Source organism: Peromyscus californicus, unplaced genomic scaffold, assembly GCF_007827085.1.
Source record: "Peromyscus californicus insignis strain IS unplaced genomic scaffold, ASM782708v3 Scaffold_13__1_contigs__length_99412109, whole genome shotgun sequence".
NCBI classification, from domain to species: domain Eukaryota; kingdom Metazoa; phylum Chordata; class Mammalia; order Rodentia; family Cricetidae; genus Peromyscus; species Peromyscus californicus.
The window spans coordinates 15,942,391-15,963,054 of record NW_026294424.1 but is presented as its reverse complement, the minus strand read 5'-3'; the positions used below and the strand labels follow the sequence as shown (position 1 = coordinate 15,963,054).

The 20,664-nt window shown below is 41.0% G+C and overlaps 1 protein-coding gene across 1 annotated transcript in view; it reads left to right on the top strand.

Annotated features, from left to right (window-relative positions):
- The first annotated feature begins 237 nt into the window (after positions 1 to 237).
- Positions 238 to 20,664, top strand: part of Psme4 (proteasome activator subunit 4) — a 125,916-nt gene continuing 105,489 nt past the window's right edge. The window contains exon 1 of the mRNA XM_052734558.1: positions 238 to 589. Coding sequence (XP_052590518.1) covers positions 348 to 589 — 242 coding nt within the window. The 5' untranslated portion in view covers positions 238 to 347. The remainder of the gene's footprint in view (positions 590 to 20,664) is intronic.

Genomic DNA, 20,664 nt, shown 5'->3' with positions numbered 1-20,664 from the left:
TCGTGGGCGGGTCACGCGATGCTTTGCGAATCCAGCCGGGGACAAATTCCGCCGTCCCCAAGAAAGCCACTCAGTCACCTCCGCGGCCCCGCTCCGCCCCGCCCCTCCCCGCCCCGGAAGTGACTTGAGGCCCTTCCGGAACCTCTGTGCTCAGCGGCTGCAGCGTCACCAGACGAGCCGGAGCGGGCCCGGCAGAGCAGCCGCTGCCACCGCCAACGAACCGGGCGCCGCGCGGAGTCCAGCAGCGCGCCGGGCAGCCGGGGGGCCCAGCTGTCGGGCCGAGGGCGACGCGACGCGGACGAGGCGGAGCCCGCAGCGGGGCGGGGGCCGGGAGCGGCCCCGGGCTCATGGAGGCGCCGGAGCGGGCGGGTGGCGGGGAGCCCCCTGAGCCCGGCGGGCGGCCGGGGCTAGGCCCGCGGGCCTTCGTCCCGCAGAAGGAGATCGTGTACAACAAGCTTCTGCCGTACGCCGAGCGGCTGGACGCCGAATCCGATGTGCAGCTGGCGCAGATCAAGAGCAACCTGGGCCGGGCTGTGCAGCTTCAGGAGCTGTGGCCCGGGGGCCTCTTCTGGACCCGGAAACTCTCCACGTAAGTTGGCTGAGGCTGTCGGCGGGCCGGGCTCTTTGTCTGAGCTGCTGCTGCTCAACTTTATCTTGTCCAGGCGGCGCTGGTCTGGTGCAGGGTTCCAGGCCCGTGGCCAAGCCCGGGAGGGATCCAGTCTCTTGCCTTCTTTCTACGCAGAACCTCTGGGTCCTGCCGGTTGCCCCTCATGGCCAGTGTTCTGGTCGTTTCTCTTCACCTGCCGAGGTCTGGGGAGCCGCAGGGGTCCCCGTGCACAGCAACTAGGGGTTCCTTTTGGCTCTCCTTGGAGTTCTGCACGTAGAGCTGCGGGGTAGAGAGGTCCGGACTTTGAGGAAGCAACTCCTGACTAATGTGTTTCTTCTTTCTTCCCCGAGGATCCACGCCTTTTCACTTCTAAACCTCATTGGGTGTGGAAGGAGGCCATAGAGAGAATAAAAGGTTCTGGGGTGTGTGTGTGTGTGTGTGTGTGTGTGTGTGTGTGTGTGTGTGTGTGTGTGTGTGTGGTGTGTGTGTGTGTGTGTGTGTGTGTGTGTGTGTGTGTGTGTGTGTGTGTTTTGTGGGGGAGGAAGTGTTGCTCTGGATTCCTGGATTTAATTTAAACGATTGGTTTCAAATAGGTGGTCAGCTCATTTTCGGGCTATGTAGACGTTGATGTAGAGAATGTTGTCTTAGAATCCTAGGAAAGCTTATGTTCCTGTTGTGACATTTCCTCGCTCGAGACTTTGCTGGTTCTAAGGCAAATAGTGAAAAGTCCTGTCAGGTTGTCCCAGGGCTTTGTTAGCTCTCTGGACTGTGTGTTCTTGAGTTGGTCAGAAGAATGTTGACGACCTTAACCTCAACTTCAGAGTTCTTTTGTTTTCTGTATACACTAGCTGCAAATTACAGTGCCAGTGGAATTAGAACTGGGGAAATAGTGGACCAAACGTTTGGAGAGATCATTTGCTCTGTGTGGCAGAACTATAAGAATTTTGTTGTTTTGTTTGGTACACTATAACGAATTCTTTCCAAGTGTCTGCTCTGAGGAGATTTCTACCAGGGTCCAGAACAGAAACTACAAGTGGCTAGGATACTACTCTGAGGGATATCAAATGAATCTAAGCACACTGAGTTCTTTAGTCCATTCTCTTTATTCTTCTCAGTCAATTCTGTCTGCACAGCTTCTTTTCTGTTCTCATACTTAGCTCCTCTCTGTCCCTTCTTCTGTTCTCTCATCATTCTACCTAGTTCTTTCCATCTCCTTCTTCATCTTTATTCTTCTAAGTGCTGTGGGGGAACCAGTATATATACACAAGTAGTAATTCTTGGGCAAAGCATTAATTGTCAGCTTCCAATTACAACCCAAAAGGGGGAGTGAATTTGCACAAGAAACGAAGCTTGGCACCTATCTCAATCGCCTGGCCTTGTCAGAAATCTCCTTTGGTCAGTGGGAAATAACTACCTTAACTCAGTAACTAGCAAGTGGCTAAAAAAAAAAAAAAATCATCCCAGAAATGTGAGCAGTAAATCTCTTAAATTGAGTTTTGTGTAAATAACTTGGGATGAAAGTAAAGAGTTGAAGATTTAATTATTAGTGGTTATTTTCTCTTATCTGTGAGATGAGCTAATGTTTATCTATCTGCATTTGTCCTTGGATAAAAAGGTATCTTAGCTGAAATACTTTTGTCTGGAGAATGACCCTGACCAGATATGTGTTAATGAAAGATAAATACGGCTGGGGAAAGTTATCCAATTAGCCCAAATGTATAGGGAAAATTGTGCCCAAGATTGAGATGCAATCGTGAGATTACATGTACACATAACATGGAGATGCACAGTAAATGGGGAGAATCATAGCTGTTATTGCACAAGAAGTTTACAACAAGAAACAGCCAATTCACTCAAAAGGCAGTAATTCCATAACGCCTTCCGTTATGGTTTCCTCTAACAGAACACTTAGTTCTGATAGGTTGACTTTCTGAACTCTAGTTGTCAGCTGCTGTATACTGTCATGGTCTTTTGCTACCAACAGCTCTCAAGAACGCTACATACAGTCTGGTATGTTTATGCATGTGGTTACCAATGAGTGATCACACGGGACATGTTATTTTTGTTTACCAGAATCTGCCCAGTGAACTGGGTGATGGATGACTCAGGGTTTTATAATGCAATAGTCAGCTGTATCTCCTCTCAGGATAGTTCTTATGTGCTAATTATTAGGGGGTCACTGACAGGTTTTTCATACCCTCTAACCAAGAGGGTGGAAATAGCCCTCTTTTAATGAAAAGATGCAGAACTAAAACAATTTGCTCTTCTTAGAGTGACCATAAAATGCCAAGGTTAACAGACCTTTTGACTAGAGTATAAAGAAGTTCATGGTGTTAAGGATCCAGAAAAGTGAAGATCAATTTAACCAAAGAAAACCTACTTTTTAGGTGGTTAAAATTCAGATGCTTCTTCATGTGCTCCCCCTAGGTATTTGTGTAACTTGGGCACAGTAAAAATAAAGTTTGTTATCACTTGGATAAACTTGCCAAAGAGTATTTCTTTGAGGGGATATACGCAACTTTTCTTTGGTGTACAATATGTGCCAATGTGTGAAGATATCCAATTTGGATTATGAGCATATTTAAATGGTTGTTTTCCTATTTCTGGTTAGTGAGTTTGGTAAATTAGCACTAGGTTTTGTTGCTGTTTTGACTTAAGTAACAGCATTACTAAGGAAAGGCTAAAAATACAGTGGAGATACAATGCTTGGTATGTCGGGCAGTATTGCTGTTTAGAAAGCTTAATGCTGGTGACTCAATTTTTATGTAAATAACCAGCAAGAAGTACTGTCAGGTAGAATAACTTGAAATGGTGGTTAAATGCTGGAAACTCATTCTTGGAATTGCATAGCTATGTGACGTTTTAAATTTGATAGGACATACTGTGATCTTTGGTGTGTGTTTTTCCTCTAAGTCATATTAAAGTGATCTGTTAGTTGTGCTTCATTCCCCCCTCCCCATTTTTAAAAGCCCAGTGTGCTGTTTAATGCTTAATATCTACAAAATCCTCAAGTGAGCATGTTTAGTATTTAGTATTTAGTACATTTCCTAGAAGAAATGTAGCAATAGAAAATTTCATTCTTCCTATCAACTCTGGAAATGTGAGAAAGTTCTTTAATCATGCCTTTCTGTTTTCTTGGGAATGAAATGAGTGTTGGGCTAAATAACTCCTGGAAACTATTTTTTGCTGTGATAATCTATTATTTTAATATTTCTTAAAAATTTTGGGGCTTCATATAAACCAGTTGTGATCTCCCCCCCCCCCCCACCTTGAGATAGATAGGCCAGGCTAAGGTGGGGTGGCCTTGATCTACCTGTTTGCAACTCCAAATAGTGGAATTACTAGCAGGAGACACCATGCTTGGCTTAACTTTTTGAGACAGGATCTCTAGTAGCCCAGGCTTGCTTCAAACTTGAACTCCTGACCCCTGCCTCCCCACCTCCCAAGTGCCAGCAATTATTCAGAAATAACCAGTTTTCTCTTTATTTGCTAACTGGCTCTTTGTGCTAGAACCTCATTTTTTGTTCTAATTTGAATAGTTTTTTAAATGCAATATTTTTTTACCTTATACATTTTCAATTTTTTTATTATTTATTTAATAATAAAATGTAGGAACAGTCAGAGGACAGTTCTAAGGAATCAACTCTCTCCTTCCACTTTTTCACTGTGATTTCCAGGGAGCAAAGTCGGGTCTTTAGGGTTGGTTGCCAAATGCTTTTACCTGAGGAACCATCTTGTTGATTCTGAACATTTTTATTATGGAAAATATCAAACATACAGAAGAGAACAGTAATATAATGAATATTACTTATCATCAACAATCATCAACACATATTGAGTTGCAAAATTTGTGATTGGTTTTACTCTGAGTTCTCCCTCTTATCTGCATTATTTTGTCTAAGGTTTATTATAGTTTACTGTTCTTATGGGCAGAACAGTTTTATTTTTTATTTTATTTATTTTTGCCACATAGGTGACTATAAGACATGATCTTGGAAATCGCCATGTTTTATTATAAAAATGCATTCATGCAAGACTCTATCCAAAAGACCTGCTGTGACTATCACTGTTGCTGTGATGTTATTCACACACAAGGAAGAACATACCTCACAGGAACAAGCAAAATAGGTCAGGGAGGAGAGTCACCTATGGAAACAGGCAAACATAAAATAAAATAATTTTCAGAATGAAGTCTTGAAAGTGCTAGAACCTTGAGGATGCTACAGAATCTGATGTGATGGGGCCAGTGAGATGGTTCAGTAGATAAGGATGCTTGCTGCCAAGCAAGGCTAAGGTCCTGAGTTCCATGCTTGGGACTCACATGATAGAAAGAGAGAACCAATTCCTGTAAGTTGTCCTCTGACCTCCACATAGGTATTGTAGTACATGCAACATTCCACTCCACAAAATAGGAGGGGGAAAAAAGAAATCTACTGTGTATAAATACAGATCATTAAAACAACAACAACAACAGTGGGGAAACACCAAGGTTGATAAAATCGAACGTGAGGAAGATTTGAGAAGCTGATGGCCCTAACCTTCCAGCTGTGGTGCTTACCTGACTCAGCCCTATTCTAGGCTCATCTCTATGTCCCCTGTAGCCTTCAGCATCCTCCCATTAGTATCAAATCATAGCAATAGCTAGTGCTTCTGTGTTGTGTGGGCAGAACAATTTTAAAGGCTGATTTATTGTGTGTGTATGACACACATGCACTTGAGCCATGATATGCTTGAATAAGTCAGATAAGTCAAAATCCTTTCACCATGTGATTTTTCTAGGGATTGAAGTCAGGTTATCAGACTTGGTGACAAACATCCATATCTGCTGAGCCATCTCACTAGGTCTAAAAAAAGCTTATTAGTGATTATTTTTATACTGTAGCATCTTTTATCCTTCAGAGATTAGACTCAATTCTGGGGTAACAAATATGGTGTGGAATTACTTCTGTTTTAAAAAATCAAAACACTAAGACAGATAGGTTAACATAATATAATAGAGGTAGCATCCAATCTTTTTTCAATACTTTTTTAGTGTTTTTGTTTTTTTTTTTGGTACAGGTTGGGAACTGTCTTTGGTTTGTGGGACACATCAGTGAAAGATTTCTGTCTTTAGGATGCTCCAACATGCTCATTCTCTTAGTATCCATTTTTGTTTGTTCAGGACACACCAGTAAAGGAGTAGCTCTACCAAGAAATTTGATGATAAAAATCTGATTTCTAAATGTATCTTTTAAATATATAGTTCATTGTGATCAATTTTAACACCTGTATTGAGGCACCAAGAAAGACAGTTAGTAAACCATAAACAGTGCCATTAGATGGCCTGAAACCTGGGTGTCACTTGTGACAGCCATGCCATCTTTTTTTTTTTTTTTTTTTTTTGCATGATTGTAAAATACCATTGTATTTGAAATATATATCCAGGGTTTTTGTTTTGTTTTTTGTTTTTTCCCTCCCACAGTGCTGGTTCTGGGACCCTAGGTTTTACACATATACTAAGCAAGTGGTCTATCACAATTGCACCTCCACCCTGAAGTACATGTTCTTAATTGAAGTGGAGAAGTTTTGTTTGGTTGATTTGGCTGTTTTGAGATAAGAGGCCGACTCTGTAGAGGCTAGCTTGGAGCTCACCTTGTAGTTTAGGGAGGCCTGGAACTCTTTCACGGTACTCTTCCTGCTTCAGTATTCTGAGTATTGGGTTATAGAGTGTGAGACAACCCATCTAGATGCAAAATAAGTAAACAATAAAAATTGAGAGGTGCTTTTCAGTAAAAACTTTGAAACTTTCTAATTGTCAACTTTGTGTTAAGTGAAATTCATTTGTAGTTGTTAAATCTCAAACCCTGGGACTAAGGGCTGGGGTGCCTATTTAACATATCAAAACGAACCTGGCCACCAGGTTCTCCCAGCATCCTTCAGCTCCTACCTGTTACAGGGTCCTCAGGCTACAGCCTAGGGGTTTGAGCTGCTCTTTCCTATATAATCCTACCATTTTGGTTACCCAGCCCTTTTGTACCTTTGGCCTCCTGGCTGCTGTACCTGGTTTCCTTTTCTTCCCTCTGCTTTTGTTAATACAAAATTTAAGGCTTCTGTTTTCCACACTGAAGCTTATAGAAAGCCAACTCATTGCCTTATTTTGTAATAACATCTAGTTAAGAACATAGTAACAGAAAGTAAACAGTAGCAACAAAAGCCCCTATATTGGTTTAGCTAGTCCTCCACTGGAATATTAAAAGCATCACACAGCATACAGATTCCCTTTTGGAGTCTTGGCTTGGTTATTTCCATATTTGGTCTATTCTCAGCATTTCTTTTTTGATCTGCATTTCATGCTTTTGTGCGCATATCTTCCTCTCTACTACTTTGAGGTTTATTTTTACTTCTGCAGCCCTCTACCTCCCCCATCCTCCCCCCCCCACCCCTGCATTTAGAAGTGGTACTCATTATTATTAGAATTAGTCTTTTGTTCTTTGTAACCCAAAGCATTAGCAAAGCTAAGGAATTGTTAATGTTACATTCAAAATTTTAAAAGTGAATGGTAGTTTATGTCCATAAATAAATACTGGGCTCAAGAGAAAGTGTATCTTTAACCAAAGAATTTGAAAGAACGAACAATCTAGTTACAAAAAAGGTTAGTGTTTCATAACCTCAAAGGGGTATCAGGAGTGGTATTCAGCAAAGTAGATTATGTTGGGTCTCTCAAGGAGTTTGACTTCTTTTCCTTTCATTTTTCCTCCCCTCTCACATCTTCTTCCTACTCCTCTTCCCTCCCCTGTCTTCCCTTTCATTCTCTTGTTCTTTCCTCTCCCCTCAGAGGTGGGAATTGAGCCCAGGGCCTCATTACACCCATGCTAGACTGGCTTTATATTACTGAACTATATCCCCCGGCTCTAAGACTTTTGTTTTAAAATAAATCTTTTGAGTTTTAAAATAAATTATGGTTTTAGTTGTATTTAATTGAGATTATAGTTAAAATTGTTTATAGTAGCATCATTAAATTTGGATAGCTACCCTTTTTTGCTAATTTGGCTGTATTTCACAATAACTGGGCTCTACACACTTGAGATAAAAGCATAACAGACTTGGTCTTTAATTTATAAACTTCTTGCAGGTGTGTGTGTGTGTGCGCGTGTGTGTGTGTGTGTGTGTGCGCGCGTGTGTGTGTGTGTGTGTGTGTGTGTGTGTGTGTGTGTGTGTGTGCTGGTTGCTCTTGAAGAAGAGCTACGTTTGATTCCCAGCCATCCATCACACACTGTAGACAAGACACCTATACACATAAAATAAAATAGTAAAATTCTAAAACTTAAAAAAAGGTAGATACATATTTTTTTAAAAATTCTTTAAGGGAGGAAAGATTTATTTTGACTTACAGTTTCCAAAGGGATTTCAGGTTTTCATGTCAGGAAATGTGGGAAAGCAGGAGCAGCAGCATTGTCCTTGGTGTCAGGAGTGTATAGCTGCTGCATTTCATGTGGCAATGGACCAGGAGGCAATAAAGACTTCTTTCTAAGGAAAACAAACAAATAAACAAACCTCTAATAACCATTGCTCCTGTGAAATGGATATGAGAATGGTATTCTACTGCAAATAAGAATTGTTGGAATTGTTTCATATTTTTCCCTTGTTGGCTGTCCAATGGAGGGCTGTTTTCAATAGGTGTTTCATTTCATTTTCTAGTGATTTTTTTTTAAAAGTTAACAATGAAGTAGAGGTTTTCTACAGCAAGAAAATTTATAAATATAAATATAGGTACATATTTTGGGCAGCTATATTTTTCTTATTTCTCTACTCAAATGGCTTTTGAGTAGAATTGATGTTTTTGGAAGATTCTTTTTTTGAAAAAATAATTTATTTTTATTTTATCTGCGTTGATGTTTCCTGCATGTTTTTCTGTGTGAGGGCATTGGATCCCCTGGAATTGGAGTTACAGACAGTTGTGAGCTGCCATATGGTTCTGCGAATTGAACCCTGATCCTCTGAAAAAGTAGCCAGTGTTCTTAACCACTGAGCCACTTCTTCCAGCCTCATTTTGGAAGATTCTTAAAGAGTGAATGGATTAATTTACCTCTGCATTGAGTAAATGGGGCCTAGCCTTAGGCATGCTAGGCAAGTGTTATATCACTGAGTTACACCTCCAAACCTCTGAAAGAGCTTACTTAGTATAGTTTGTATTCTGAAGGCAAATGGAATACTTGCAGAGGCTCCAGCAAACAAAATGACAACTTGCTGTTAACATGTAACAGGTGGAGTTCCCTATCTGGGTAAGCAGACAAAAAGTTACCTTTAGCATGGTTTATAAGTAGAGTAAGTATTTTTGTGTTTTTTGATACATAACCTGGTAGCCCTCAGCTGGCCAGGATCTTACCCTTTAGCAGCTATCTCCTTACCTCAGCCTCCTGAGTGCTGAGATTGTAAGCATGAGCCACACTACTGTTATGGCAATCAGGACTTTACTGTTTAGGCTGTTTGGTATGGAATCCAGGGTTTTGTGTGCTTGGATATGCTCTGTTCTGTCATTAATCCATACCTTTAACCCAAGAACATTCATTTTAAGACCTTTTCACTTAAAAATAATCTTTTTTATTTTATTTATTTTTTTCACTGCTTATCACCACCCCCTACTCCCCTGTGAGAAGTCAGAGGCCAGTTTTCAGGAGGTAGTTCTTGCCTTCCACCATGTGAGCTCCAGAGATCAAACTCAGCCAGCCCACCAGGCTTGGTGGCCCAGCTCCCTGGCCCACTTCTTTTCTTAATGGGGGCTAGTTGCAAACTTTCATTTACTTATTCATTACATCACATAATTTCCAAATAGTAAATCAGGACCAAAAGGTGAGGAAATAATCATTAAGACACATTTATTATTAATTAAGGATCATGACTTTTAGTTTTATATAGATGTGTACTGGATAATGATGCATTTGTTATTGTGAGTTGCAGCTAATGGGTTTCTATTGTTAGTGTTGTTTAAGACAGGGTCTGGCTAACCTTGAACTCTTGCAATGTACTCAAGCTAAACCTCTTTTAGAGTCTCTGGAAGCTCCCACTGGCCTTTGTAATGGAGGCTATCCTTGAACTCTTCATACTTTTGGTTTGTTTCCCAATGCTAGCTGTACCCCACTGTGCTCCAGTGCCACCACACTCCCCTTCCTTATCTTCCCTCTGTGGGTTTGAACCTAGAACCTCATGCATGTTAGGCAAGTGCTTCTCACCAGTCTTTCTTATACTTTTTAAAAAGATTAATTTTATGTTTTTATGAGTGTTTGCCTGTGTGAATAAATGTACCCTACATGAGTTCCTGGTCACCATAAAAAGGGTCAGGTGATCTAGAACTGTAGTTATTGGTAGCTATAAGCCTCCATGTGGGTGCTGGGAATTGAACCTGGGTCCTTTGCAAGAGCAGCAAGTGCTCTTAACCACTGAGCCATATTTCCAGCCCCCCTTTTACTTTTATTTTAAGCCAGGGTCTCACTGAATTGTCTAGCGTTTCCTTGGACTTATTCTGTAGTTCTGCCTGGCCTTGAACTTGCAGTCTTTCTTCCTCAGTTCTCAGGTAGCTGCCTGTGCAGGCCCTGCTTCTGAAAACTGTTTTCTTTGGTTGGTTTGGTTTTTCGAGACAGGATTTCTCTTTGTAGCATTGGTTTTCCTTGGAACTCGCGCTGTAGACCAGGCTGGCCACAAACTCAGATGTACCTTCCTCTGCCTTCCTAGTGCTGAGATTAAAGGTGTGTGCCACCAGTTACCAGCTCAGAAAACTGTTTTATATGACTCAATTTAGTGTTCATTGCTCACTACCTCCCAGTGGTAGTTAATCCTTTATTTAACTGATGCTTAAACTTGGTCAGATCCACCAGTTATGTGATAAACCTGGAATCTGAACCAAGTTCCTGTGATTTTTCTCCTGGCTTTGTTGCCTATCCTACCTACTCTGGTATCTTGAGGTTGGAGGTTTGTTTGAGCCTAGCCTAAATATTGAGACCATTTCTAAAAATAAATAAATAAATAAGTAGAGTTAGGTGTGTTGGCATACAGCTTTAAAAACTAGCACTTGGAGGCAGAGGTTTTATTGATTGTTTTTGCTCTTTTGGGGGGCCCGCCACCCAGCTCCCAAATAAATCACACATGGAGGCTTATTCTTAATTATAAATGCCTGGCTTTAGCTTGGCTTGTTGCTAGCCAGCTTTTCTTAACTTATCCCATCCATCTTTGGCCTCGGGGCTTTTATCTTTCTCTATTCCTGTATACCTTTTCTTTCCTTCTTCAGTGTCTGGCTGTGTAGCTGGGTTGCTGGGTGGCGGGCCCCTCAAAAGAGAAAAATCAATTAACAACACAGAGGCAAGTGGATCTCTTGAGTTTGAAGCTAGTCTGGTCTACATATTGAGTTCCAGGTTAGTCGAGCTGCCCAATAAGACCCTGTCTCAAAAACCAAACACCAAAAATCCACAAAACAAAACAAAAAACCCCAACCAGACAATGAAACAAGGGGCTGAAGAGAGGAAAGAGAGAGAGGGGAGAGAAGGAAGGTGGGGATTAAGTTGGAAGAAGTTCTCTGGGTATGGTGGTTAAGGTAGTTTGAGACTAGGTTGTATAGCAACTCCTAGGGCATCCTGGGCTATGAAATGAGGAATTATGTTAATTAGGAGCCCACCAAAAATAATAGTAAGCTTCACTTCCAAAGCAAACAAACAAACCTGGGTTGTAAGATGTGGCTATGGAACCAGAACTGCCTCAGCACATGGAACACATGTACCTCTGTTTCCCTAGTGCTGAGATTAAAGGTGTACTCCACCACTGACTGGCTCAGAAAACTGTTTTGTATGACTCAATTTAGTGTTCATTGCTCATCACCTCCCAGTGAATTTGGTAATTAATCCTTTATTTAACTGCTACTTAAACTTGGTCAGGCCCTTCTTCCTTGGTGCTGCTGTGTACCTCAGCCTTCAGTGTCTGCTGGTTCCTCTGCTAGGTGAGGGAGCCTCAGGTATTCCTCCAGTACAGATGTGGTGGGGCAGGTGCTGCAGTAGGATCCTGTAGACATAATGATAACTGACAAGGCACGGAAATAGGTAAAAACAGCTCAAAGCTACTGGCATAACAGTTTTATTTTCTGTTCTTCCGCTCATACAATCAGTAATTACTAATTGAGCTACAAGAATACAAGAAAAAAATAAAGTTTAACAATTTAGTATCTGTAACACGAAGGGTCTTAGAATATTGGTAGAATCTTGACTGAACGGCGTAGACACTATGCTACATACTGAAGGTCCTAATGTGCCAGCAGTCAGCAAAGTGCTTTACATTCATTATTTCCTTTAATTCTCATAAACAACCCTAGGGACTGTGTGTGTGTGTGTGTGTACCATTTTACCCCTGAAAGAATGAGGCTTCCTGATGTTTTCTCAGTCTGTTTGTAATGATGTAAATTCCATAAACTGGGCGACTTTAGAGCAAATATTTACTGTTTATAAACTATTTATTGTTCTGGAGGTTGAAATTCAAAATCTTGGTGATGTCATGGATGGGCTCTGGTGAGAGTCCTTGTTAGCCAGCTGCTGCCCGCCTACATCTTCACCTGTTTGGAGGAACAGATAGGAGCTCCAATTCTTTGTAAGAACACTGATCCCATTAGGAAGGCTTTATCTTTAAGGAAAATGACCTCCCTAAAGCCTTACCTCAGAATACCTTGGTGTTCAGGATTAGTATTTCAGTGCATTTGGTGGGGGGAGGGTACAAACAAATGTTCCTTCAGGGGTAGGGGCTTTTATGTTGTTGCTTGTGTGTGAGAATGTGTGTGAAGATGTGTTGACTTCTGCCAATGCCTGTGGAGGCCACAGGTTGGTTCTTCTTGTTGCTTTCCCACTTTATTTTCTAAATGCAACTAGAGCTGATCTAGAGTGTCTGATCAGTGAATGGGTCCCCAAGGTTCTTCTTGACTTCTACTTCTTCTTAGTGCCAGGGTTAGTAAGGGGCTACCAAGATTAGTGCTTGTGGGTGAGTGAGTGTGTGTGTGTGTGTGTGTGTGTGTGTGTGTGTGTGTGTGAGAGAGAGAGAGAGAGAGAGAGAGAGAGAGAGAGAGAGAGAGAGAGAGAGAGAGATGTGCATGTGTCTATGCACATAGGTATGTGTGTGCTCTGGCCAGAGGCCAGAGGAGGAGGTCAGATGTTCTGCTCTATTACTCTCTGCCTTCTTTCCTTAAATGTCTGACTGAACCAGTAGCTAGGCTGGCAGACAGCAAGCCCCAGGGATCTTCCTGCTGTCATACTCTATCTGTGCTCCCCACTCTCGAATGCTAAGTGTATGTTTGGTTGTGCCCTGTTTTGTTTGTTTTGTTTTTAATATGAGTACTGGAAATTTAAACTGAGGTCATTGAGCATGCTCAGCAGGTGCTCTTACACACTATAAGCCCCAACTTCCTCCATTTTATTCTGGTGGGCAGAATCTCTTGAGGTAATACAGGCTGGGCTTGAAGTGACAGTAACTGCTCATCCTCCTAAATGCTAAGATTACAGATTACAGCAGCCTGTCTGGCTAGTTACAGAAACTTTGTGACAGTCAAATTTCCTGAAGACCACAGAGATCCTCTTAATTAAATATACACCTATGGAAAAGAAGGAAGGCTTCCTAGCTGTATATCCTGTATATCCTGGGAAGTCTACTCCATGACTAGCCCTGAGGTAGGATTTAATTGGTGTCTTAGTTGGGGTTTCTATTTCTGTGAAGAGACACCATGACCATGGCAACTCTTTTTGTTGTTGTTTTGTTTTTAGAGACAGGGTTTCTCTGTAGCCCTGGCTGCCCTGGAACTCACTTTGTAGACCAGGTTGGCCTCAAACTTACTGAGCTCTACCTGCCTCTGCCACCCAGTGCTCCGCCACCCAGTGACCATGGCAACTCTTACAAAGAAACATTTAATTGTGGTGGCTCACTTACAGTTCAGAGGTTCAGTCCATTATCATGATAGGACATGGCATTGTGCAGGCTGACATGATGCTGGAGAGGTAGCTGCTACAGGTTGATATGCAGGCAACAGGAAATAGACTGTGACACTGGGAGTGGCTTGAGCATAGGAGACCTCAAAGCCCACCTCAACAGTGACACACTTCCTCCAACAAGGCCATACCTATTCCAGCAAAGCCACACCTCCTAATAGTGTCACTTTCTTTGAGGCCATTTTCTTTTAAACCACCACAACTGGGTAAAGCAGATTTCAGAAAGTATCTTTTAATGTGGGAGAATAGAGGTGATTGGGTAAATTGGCCATATAAATATTAATATCTATACTTCATATTGAAATGGTTAACTTTGTCTGGTTCAATGCAGTATGCCCCGAGGCTGTTTGTTATTTTTTAGATTTCTATTGCCTGGTGTATTTCTAGCACATAAATAACACCCAATAAAAAAATTTCAAGAAACTGTTTCCTGGAATAATTTGGTAGAGTGCTTGCTTAGAATGCACAAAACTTTTAGTTCTTGCTTCAGAGCCAAATAGCACAGGATATCTTAGTACATGTCTGCAATCCCAGCACTCATCTGTTGTGGGATAGTTGAGTAAACTGTGTAAAGATGTGTTGCTGTTTTACCTTGCCTGCCTAAGGCACCTGATTGGTTTAATAAAGAGTTGAATGGTCAATAGCTAGGCAGGAGAAAATAGGCAGGGTTTCCGGGGGAGGGAGGAACTCAGGGTTAGAATCTTGGAAACAAGCCTATGCTAATGGTCAAGCTTTCATAATTAATAAGTTTCCATGTCATTATTTGGGGGCTGGTAGTCCCAAAAGAAAGTCTGACTACACTCATCCTTGGCTAGTTGGAAGAAAAGAAATATTCCCTTTATCTATAATTCAAGAAAGCCACTGGAAAAGAATAGTAGCATTAAGGCCAATTTGATGAGTAATTTTTTTTTTAGAAGCTATCTTTTAAAATCAGTTTGTTTAATGTGGCAAAATTTTATTGTTAGTTTGAGGGCATTTTTGGGGTGGGTGATTGCTATGTGGCCCAGGCTAGTCTTGAACTTATATCTCCCTATCTCATCCTTCCAAGTGCTAGGACTGTTGGCTTTATAAGCTTATGCCACTGTGCCAAGCTTCTGAATTATTTAGGAGCTATTGCTAGATTTGATTGTTCTTGAGACAGTCTTAACTTTATCTTACCCTAACCTCTGAACTATTGGAATTACAGGGTTAAACCATCACCTGGTAAGATTTCAGATTAAAAAAAAAAAAGGTCTGTGTGTGTATGTGTGTGTGAGAGAGAGAGGGAGAGAGGGAGAGGAGAGGGAGAGAGGGAGAGAGGGAGAGGAGAGGGAGAGAGGGAGAAGAGAGGGAGAGAGGGAGAGAGGGAGAGGAGAGGGAGAGAGGGAGAGAGGGAGAGGAGAGGGAGAGAGGGAGAGAGGGAGAGGAGAGGGAGGGACAATTTATGTGAGAGTTCTCCCCTTCTACCACATGGGTCCCAGGGATTGAATTCAGGTCCCCAGCCTTGGCAGTAAGTGCCTTTACCAGATCAGCCACATTGCTTGCCCAACTGTATTTAGTTCTAGTGTTTTGACATAACATTGCCTTTTTTTCTCCCCTTCAAATTAAATTCATGGTTTAATGAGTCTAAACTGTAAGCCAGGACATTTTAGGAGCAAAACAGGGAATAAAATGATTTAGAGGAGTTCTCTCAGAGTCAGAATAAGTGTCCAACATTGCTTTATTGGTAACTATAATTAGAACTTTAGAGTTCCTAGTAATTGGGTTTGGGGATATAGCTTAGTTGGTGAATTGTTTGGCAGGCACATGGGAAGCCCTGGCTCGATTTCTAACACCTGTAAAACTGGTCATGGTGCCTAACCTGTAATTCTGGCACTTGAAGATGGAGACAGGAGGATCAGAAGTGTAAGGTAATCCTTGACGTTTTAGTGAGTTTGAAGCCCACCTGGGCTCTAGCTTTTCTGATTCTTGGTTTATTTTACTAGTACTGTATAATTTTGTTTTTAAATTTCCTTGTAATGTAAATGGCATTTGATGACATCATATGTTTTATTAACTAACTACTTTTTCTGGTGTGCTGGGGTCTTTCCTGAGATTAAGAGTTACAACAAGTATTTGGTGACATGCCATGAGGTTGTGAGGGGGAAGAAGCTGGAAACACTTTTGTATTATCTTGTATTGTCTTTTTCTGTGGGAGGATGGAACATGATAACTTGTCATTTGTATGTTCTGGATGGTTTAAGAAATGTCCTATTCAAAAATTCAATCATGACTATTTCTAAGGTTTTCAAGTATTTTGAGATATCTGATAATTATTTTTAGTCCTAGCTAAAACTTGTGAAAGACAATCTTTTAGAAAAGTAGCAAGTAGAGTTTTTGAGCTTAAGTATATGGAAATCAACCTGAATTAGTTTAAAAAATGATAGTTGTTATATTCTACTTCCATTTTTTAGAATACAAATTCCTATTTGGTTTTTTTTTTAAGATTTATTTTTAATTGCATGTGCTTATGTAGGCTATGAATGGATGTGTGCACACAGAGGCTAGAAGAGGGCATTAGATCCCATGAAGCCAGAGTTACAGGCAGTTGTGAGCTGCTAACATAGGTGCAAGAAACTAAACCCAGTTCCTCTGCTGTAGTACTCTTGATGCTGAGCCATTTCTCCAGCCCCAGCTGGCTTTATTAGTATTTAATACTCCCAGTATTTTTGACAAACTTAAATCTAAAATGGTTCTCAAAAAAAAAAAAAAAAAACACCAAACATTTCTAACAGTTACATAATTCTGCTGCAGTGATCCTTTCACCAAATTTTCTTCCCTAAAGATTAACCTACTACACTCTGTTTCTTTTCTCATTTCATATCTCTTTTTGCTGATGGGCTTATTTTATTTTAGATTTAAGATGGTTTTGTGTGCACCAGGCTGGCCTCAAACTCCCTATGTAGGCACGGATGACTTTGAATTCCTAGTCCTCTTGCCTTCACCCCCTGGGTGCTGGATTATTGGTAAGTGCTTTTATATCCAGTTTTATCTTGTGCTGGGGTGGAACCCAGGCCTCAAGTATGCTGTGCACACCCTCTACCAACTAAGCCCCAGCTCCAGCATACCACTTTTGACATTATAGATTAACATCATTCATTCCTTAAAATGGAATCATAATATGCATTCTTGCATGTTTGGTGGCTCTTTTTATTTTGGACAAGGTCTTCTATAGCTCACAGACTGACCTCCAACTTGCTGTGTAGCTGAGGATGACGTTGAATCCCTGATTGTTTTGCCTCCACCTTCAAGGGCTAGGATTACGTAGTGTGCTACCATACCTGGTATATTTGGTGACTTTTGCTCAACATAATGTGGGATTTTGGTAGTTGTCTTTGTTGGTACATATATTCATTGTATGCACACTATTGTGGAAGTGCTGGGTCATTGAAGAGGCCTATGTTTAATTTACCTGGATAGGGTTAAACAATTTTCCTAGAGTATTTGTGTAATAGTATTTTCTGTTACTTGAAGAGATTAATTAACTAAATCAATTTATAAAGAGAGAATGTTTATTTTAGTTCTTAGTTTTGTGGGTTCCAGCCCATCACCATTCTCCTAGGCCATCGATGGTAGTAGAAAGTTAGAATGGGAAGCCTAGGGCATATCAAACTGCCCACCAAATGGTTGGTGACCTTTTGCTGGGTAGGGAAGGATCATATCATCCCCTTTGAGGGGATGTTCCTAATGGCATAAAGCTTTACTTAGCAGGTTCTTCTGCTTAAAAGTTTTCACTTATACTCCAATAATGCCAAGCTGGGTGTTTTCACTTTTGAAATATTCAGGCCTTTAGGAGACATTGCATTTCCTATCAGCAGCATGTAAAAGGTCTTCTTGATCTAGGTTGTTACCCAAATGGGATGTTGTTAATTGACTTAGTTTAGGTAGTCCGCAGGAGTGAGTTATAGTTTTAATGTACTTTTATTGCTTAATAATGATGCTTACTATCTTACTGTGACTACTGATGTTAAATATCAGCGTAGTAGTCATCTGAATGGTCTCTTTTGAAACATATCTGCCCTTTGGACTTTAAAAAATGGATTGTCTTTTTAAAAATGATTTGTACACTTTGTTTTGTGTGTGATTTGACTACACATTCTTTGTCAGATACATATTCCAAGTATTAAATTTGACTTTTAATTGTTAATCATGCTATAATATTGATTGATGGTATGATTCCTCAAGTATCATGTACCTTTTTTGTTTGTTTTAGTCAAGGTCTCTCTAGGGCCCACTCTCCAACTGGGCTAGGCTGACTGCCAGCAATCCCTAGAGACTTGCTTGTCTCTGCCTCCTCAGTTACAGGAGTCCTTATCAGATCCGATTTAAACAAACATGGGTTCTGGGGTTGAACTCTTTGTCCTGCAAGCAAGCACCATACTAACTGAGCTGTTTCCTCAGCTCAAAGACCAATTCAAGAATTTTTTTTATGTACTTTTTGTATTCTTCATTGTTACTTGTGGTGGTATTGTGTTCCCCAAAATATTGTGCACCCTAATAAACTTATCTGGGGTCACAGAACAGAACAACCACTAGATACAGAGGCCAGAAAATGGTGGCACACACACCTTTAATACTAGCCTTCTGGAGGCATGGATCTCGTGAGTTCAAGGCCACACTGGAAACAGCCAGGCATGGTGACTCACACCTTTAATCCCAGGAAGTGATGGCAGAAAGCAGAAAGGTATATAAGGCGTGAAAACCAGGAACTAGGTTGGTTAAGCTTTTAGGCTTTTAAGTAGCAGTTCAGCTGAGATTCATTTTGGATGAGGACCCAGAGGCTACCAGTCTGAGGAAACAGGATCAGCTGAGGAATTGGCAAGGTGAGGTGGCTGTGGCTTGTTCTGCTTCTCTGATCTTCCAGCATTCAACCCAATACCTGGCTCCAAGTTTGTTTTTATTAATAAGACTGTCTAAGTTTCGTGCTACAGTCACTGCTCTAGTTGATGGCATGAACCTGGGACAGTGGAGCCTAAAAATGAGGCAGACTAAATTCTCATGCAGTAGTCAACTTCATTCAGAGCATTAGACAATTTATATTCTGAGGGTTGAGCAAGGATATATGAGCAAAGGTTATAAGAGTTTAGGCTGTATGTAGTCAAGGACAGCCCATGCTTTGAAATGTCATATGAATATTAATGAAGTAAACCCACTTCTGTTTCCATCTAGGAGGGGCAACAAAAGCACATTCCAAGAGCAATCCATGTTATGGAGGAACAAAAGTTAGAAGACTCTCCTTTTGTTTTCTTTGAGTTTTCTCACAAGCTGTCATCACATAGCTTCATTCATGGTCCATGTTCCAACATTTTGGAAAGGTTTCTTATACAATATTTTTGAGAAAGCTAGAAAGAACTGTTTGTAGATTGGGAGATAGAGGAAATAGATTTCTGAGGAATTCCCTTAAAATTGTGAGCTTTTTCAGCTACTCTAGTCTTTTGAGGAAACCTTTTTGGTTTCTTCATATAGTATTAAAACTTGGATTTTATGAATTCCATGTCTTTATTGTGTGTCTACTGCAGTAAAAGCAGTGGGCTGTAGTTCAGTTCTATCAGTCTGTTGGAGCAGTGTTCTTAAGTTCTTCCTCAGAAGCTCTCTAACCACAGGGAAAATAGATGTGGAGCTCCATGGGCACTGAGTCTTGACAAGGTCTGAAGTTGTCACCAGAAGTGGGGGATACTTCTCTGAGTTCTTTTATCTTTAGCATATGTAGGTGCTGATTTTTAAAAGGATAATATGTTTTTCATTTTTAGTAGCTTTTAGATGACTGTAACTTTTACTCCTAAATTTATAGTAAGAAAGAGGGAGAGGCTTCAGGAAGCTGGAAACTTGTTAAGCAAGTTGGTGGCTGCAGGTCTTTCAGTTTTTCTTGTTGAAACAGAGTTTAACAGGCCTAGAACTTGGGATTCTTCTCCAGCCTCACAATTACTAAAAGGATGTGTGTTACCATGCCTGATTTTAGAGTCTATATATAATTGTCACATATCCACTTGCTTTACCAGTCTAGATGGTTAAGAAACATTTCTAGTAATTATAGGCAGAGGCAAAAAAGAAATCTCAGGGCTCATTCTTCTTTCTCCTCTACTATACATTCTGATAGAATGAAGGAGGGGGAGACAATGGCATTGTACCATGAAATGAAGAGAAGAGCTGAATAACTCAAGACAGGGTGAGAAAATAGAAGGGAGTATTATTTCATTCACTCATTCATTCATTCATTTCATTCATTCGCTTTTTGAGACAGGGTCTCACTATGTACCCTTGGCTGTCCTGGAACTTGATATACAAACCAGCTGGGCCCAAAGGAATATTCTTAGTAGACCAAGAACTTTAAGGTCTTCTTGAAAGGTAGGAAAGCACTTTAGGTTTTCTAATTTTGAAAGTTAGACATAAGTTTAATTAGACTTTAGCCAAGGGGAGAAATAATGATCAGTCTCCCTCTCATCCATCCATCCATCCATCTATCCATCTATCTATCTATTTATTTTTATTTTTGGTTTTTCGAGACAGGGTTTCTTTGTGTACCTGGCTGTCCTGGAACTCTGTAGACCAGGCTGGCCTTGAACTCATAGATCTACCTGCTTCTGCTTCCCAAGTGCTGAGATTAAGGATGTGTGCCACCACCACTCTGTTCTATCTCCTTTCCCCTCCCCTCCCCCCCTCCCTTCCTCCCTCTCCCTCCCTCTAAGACAGGGTTTCTCTGTATAACAGCTCTGGCTGTCCTGGAACTCTTTGTAGACCAGGCTGGCCTTGAACTCACAGAGATCTGCTTGCCTATGCCTCCCAAGTGCTGGGATTAAAGACTTGGTCCACCACCGCCCAGGTTCTCTTTGCTTTTTAATGTAAATATTTTTAAGTCTAGCAATAATCCTCATCAAAGTAGCTTAGGACTTTGCATATTCAGTAATTTGTTGTAAATAAATTTTGGATTTGTTACTTCTTTATATATACCATGATTAACCATTCTGGCATCTAAGAAAGGAACACTTTTGCTGGCACTGGGGAGGCAGAGGTGGGTGGTGTTAATTCCGTTGGGCAATAATAAGGCCACTACCA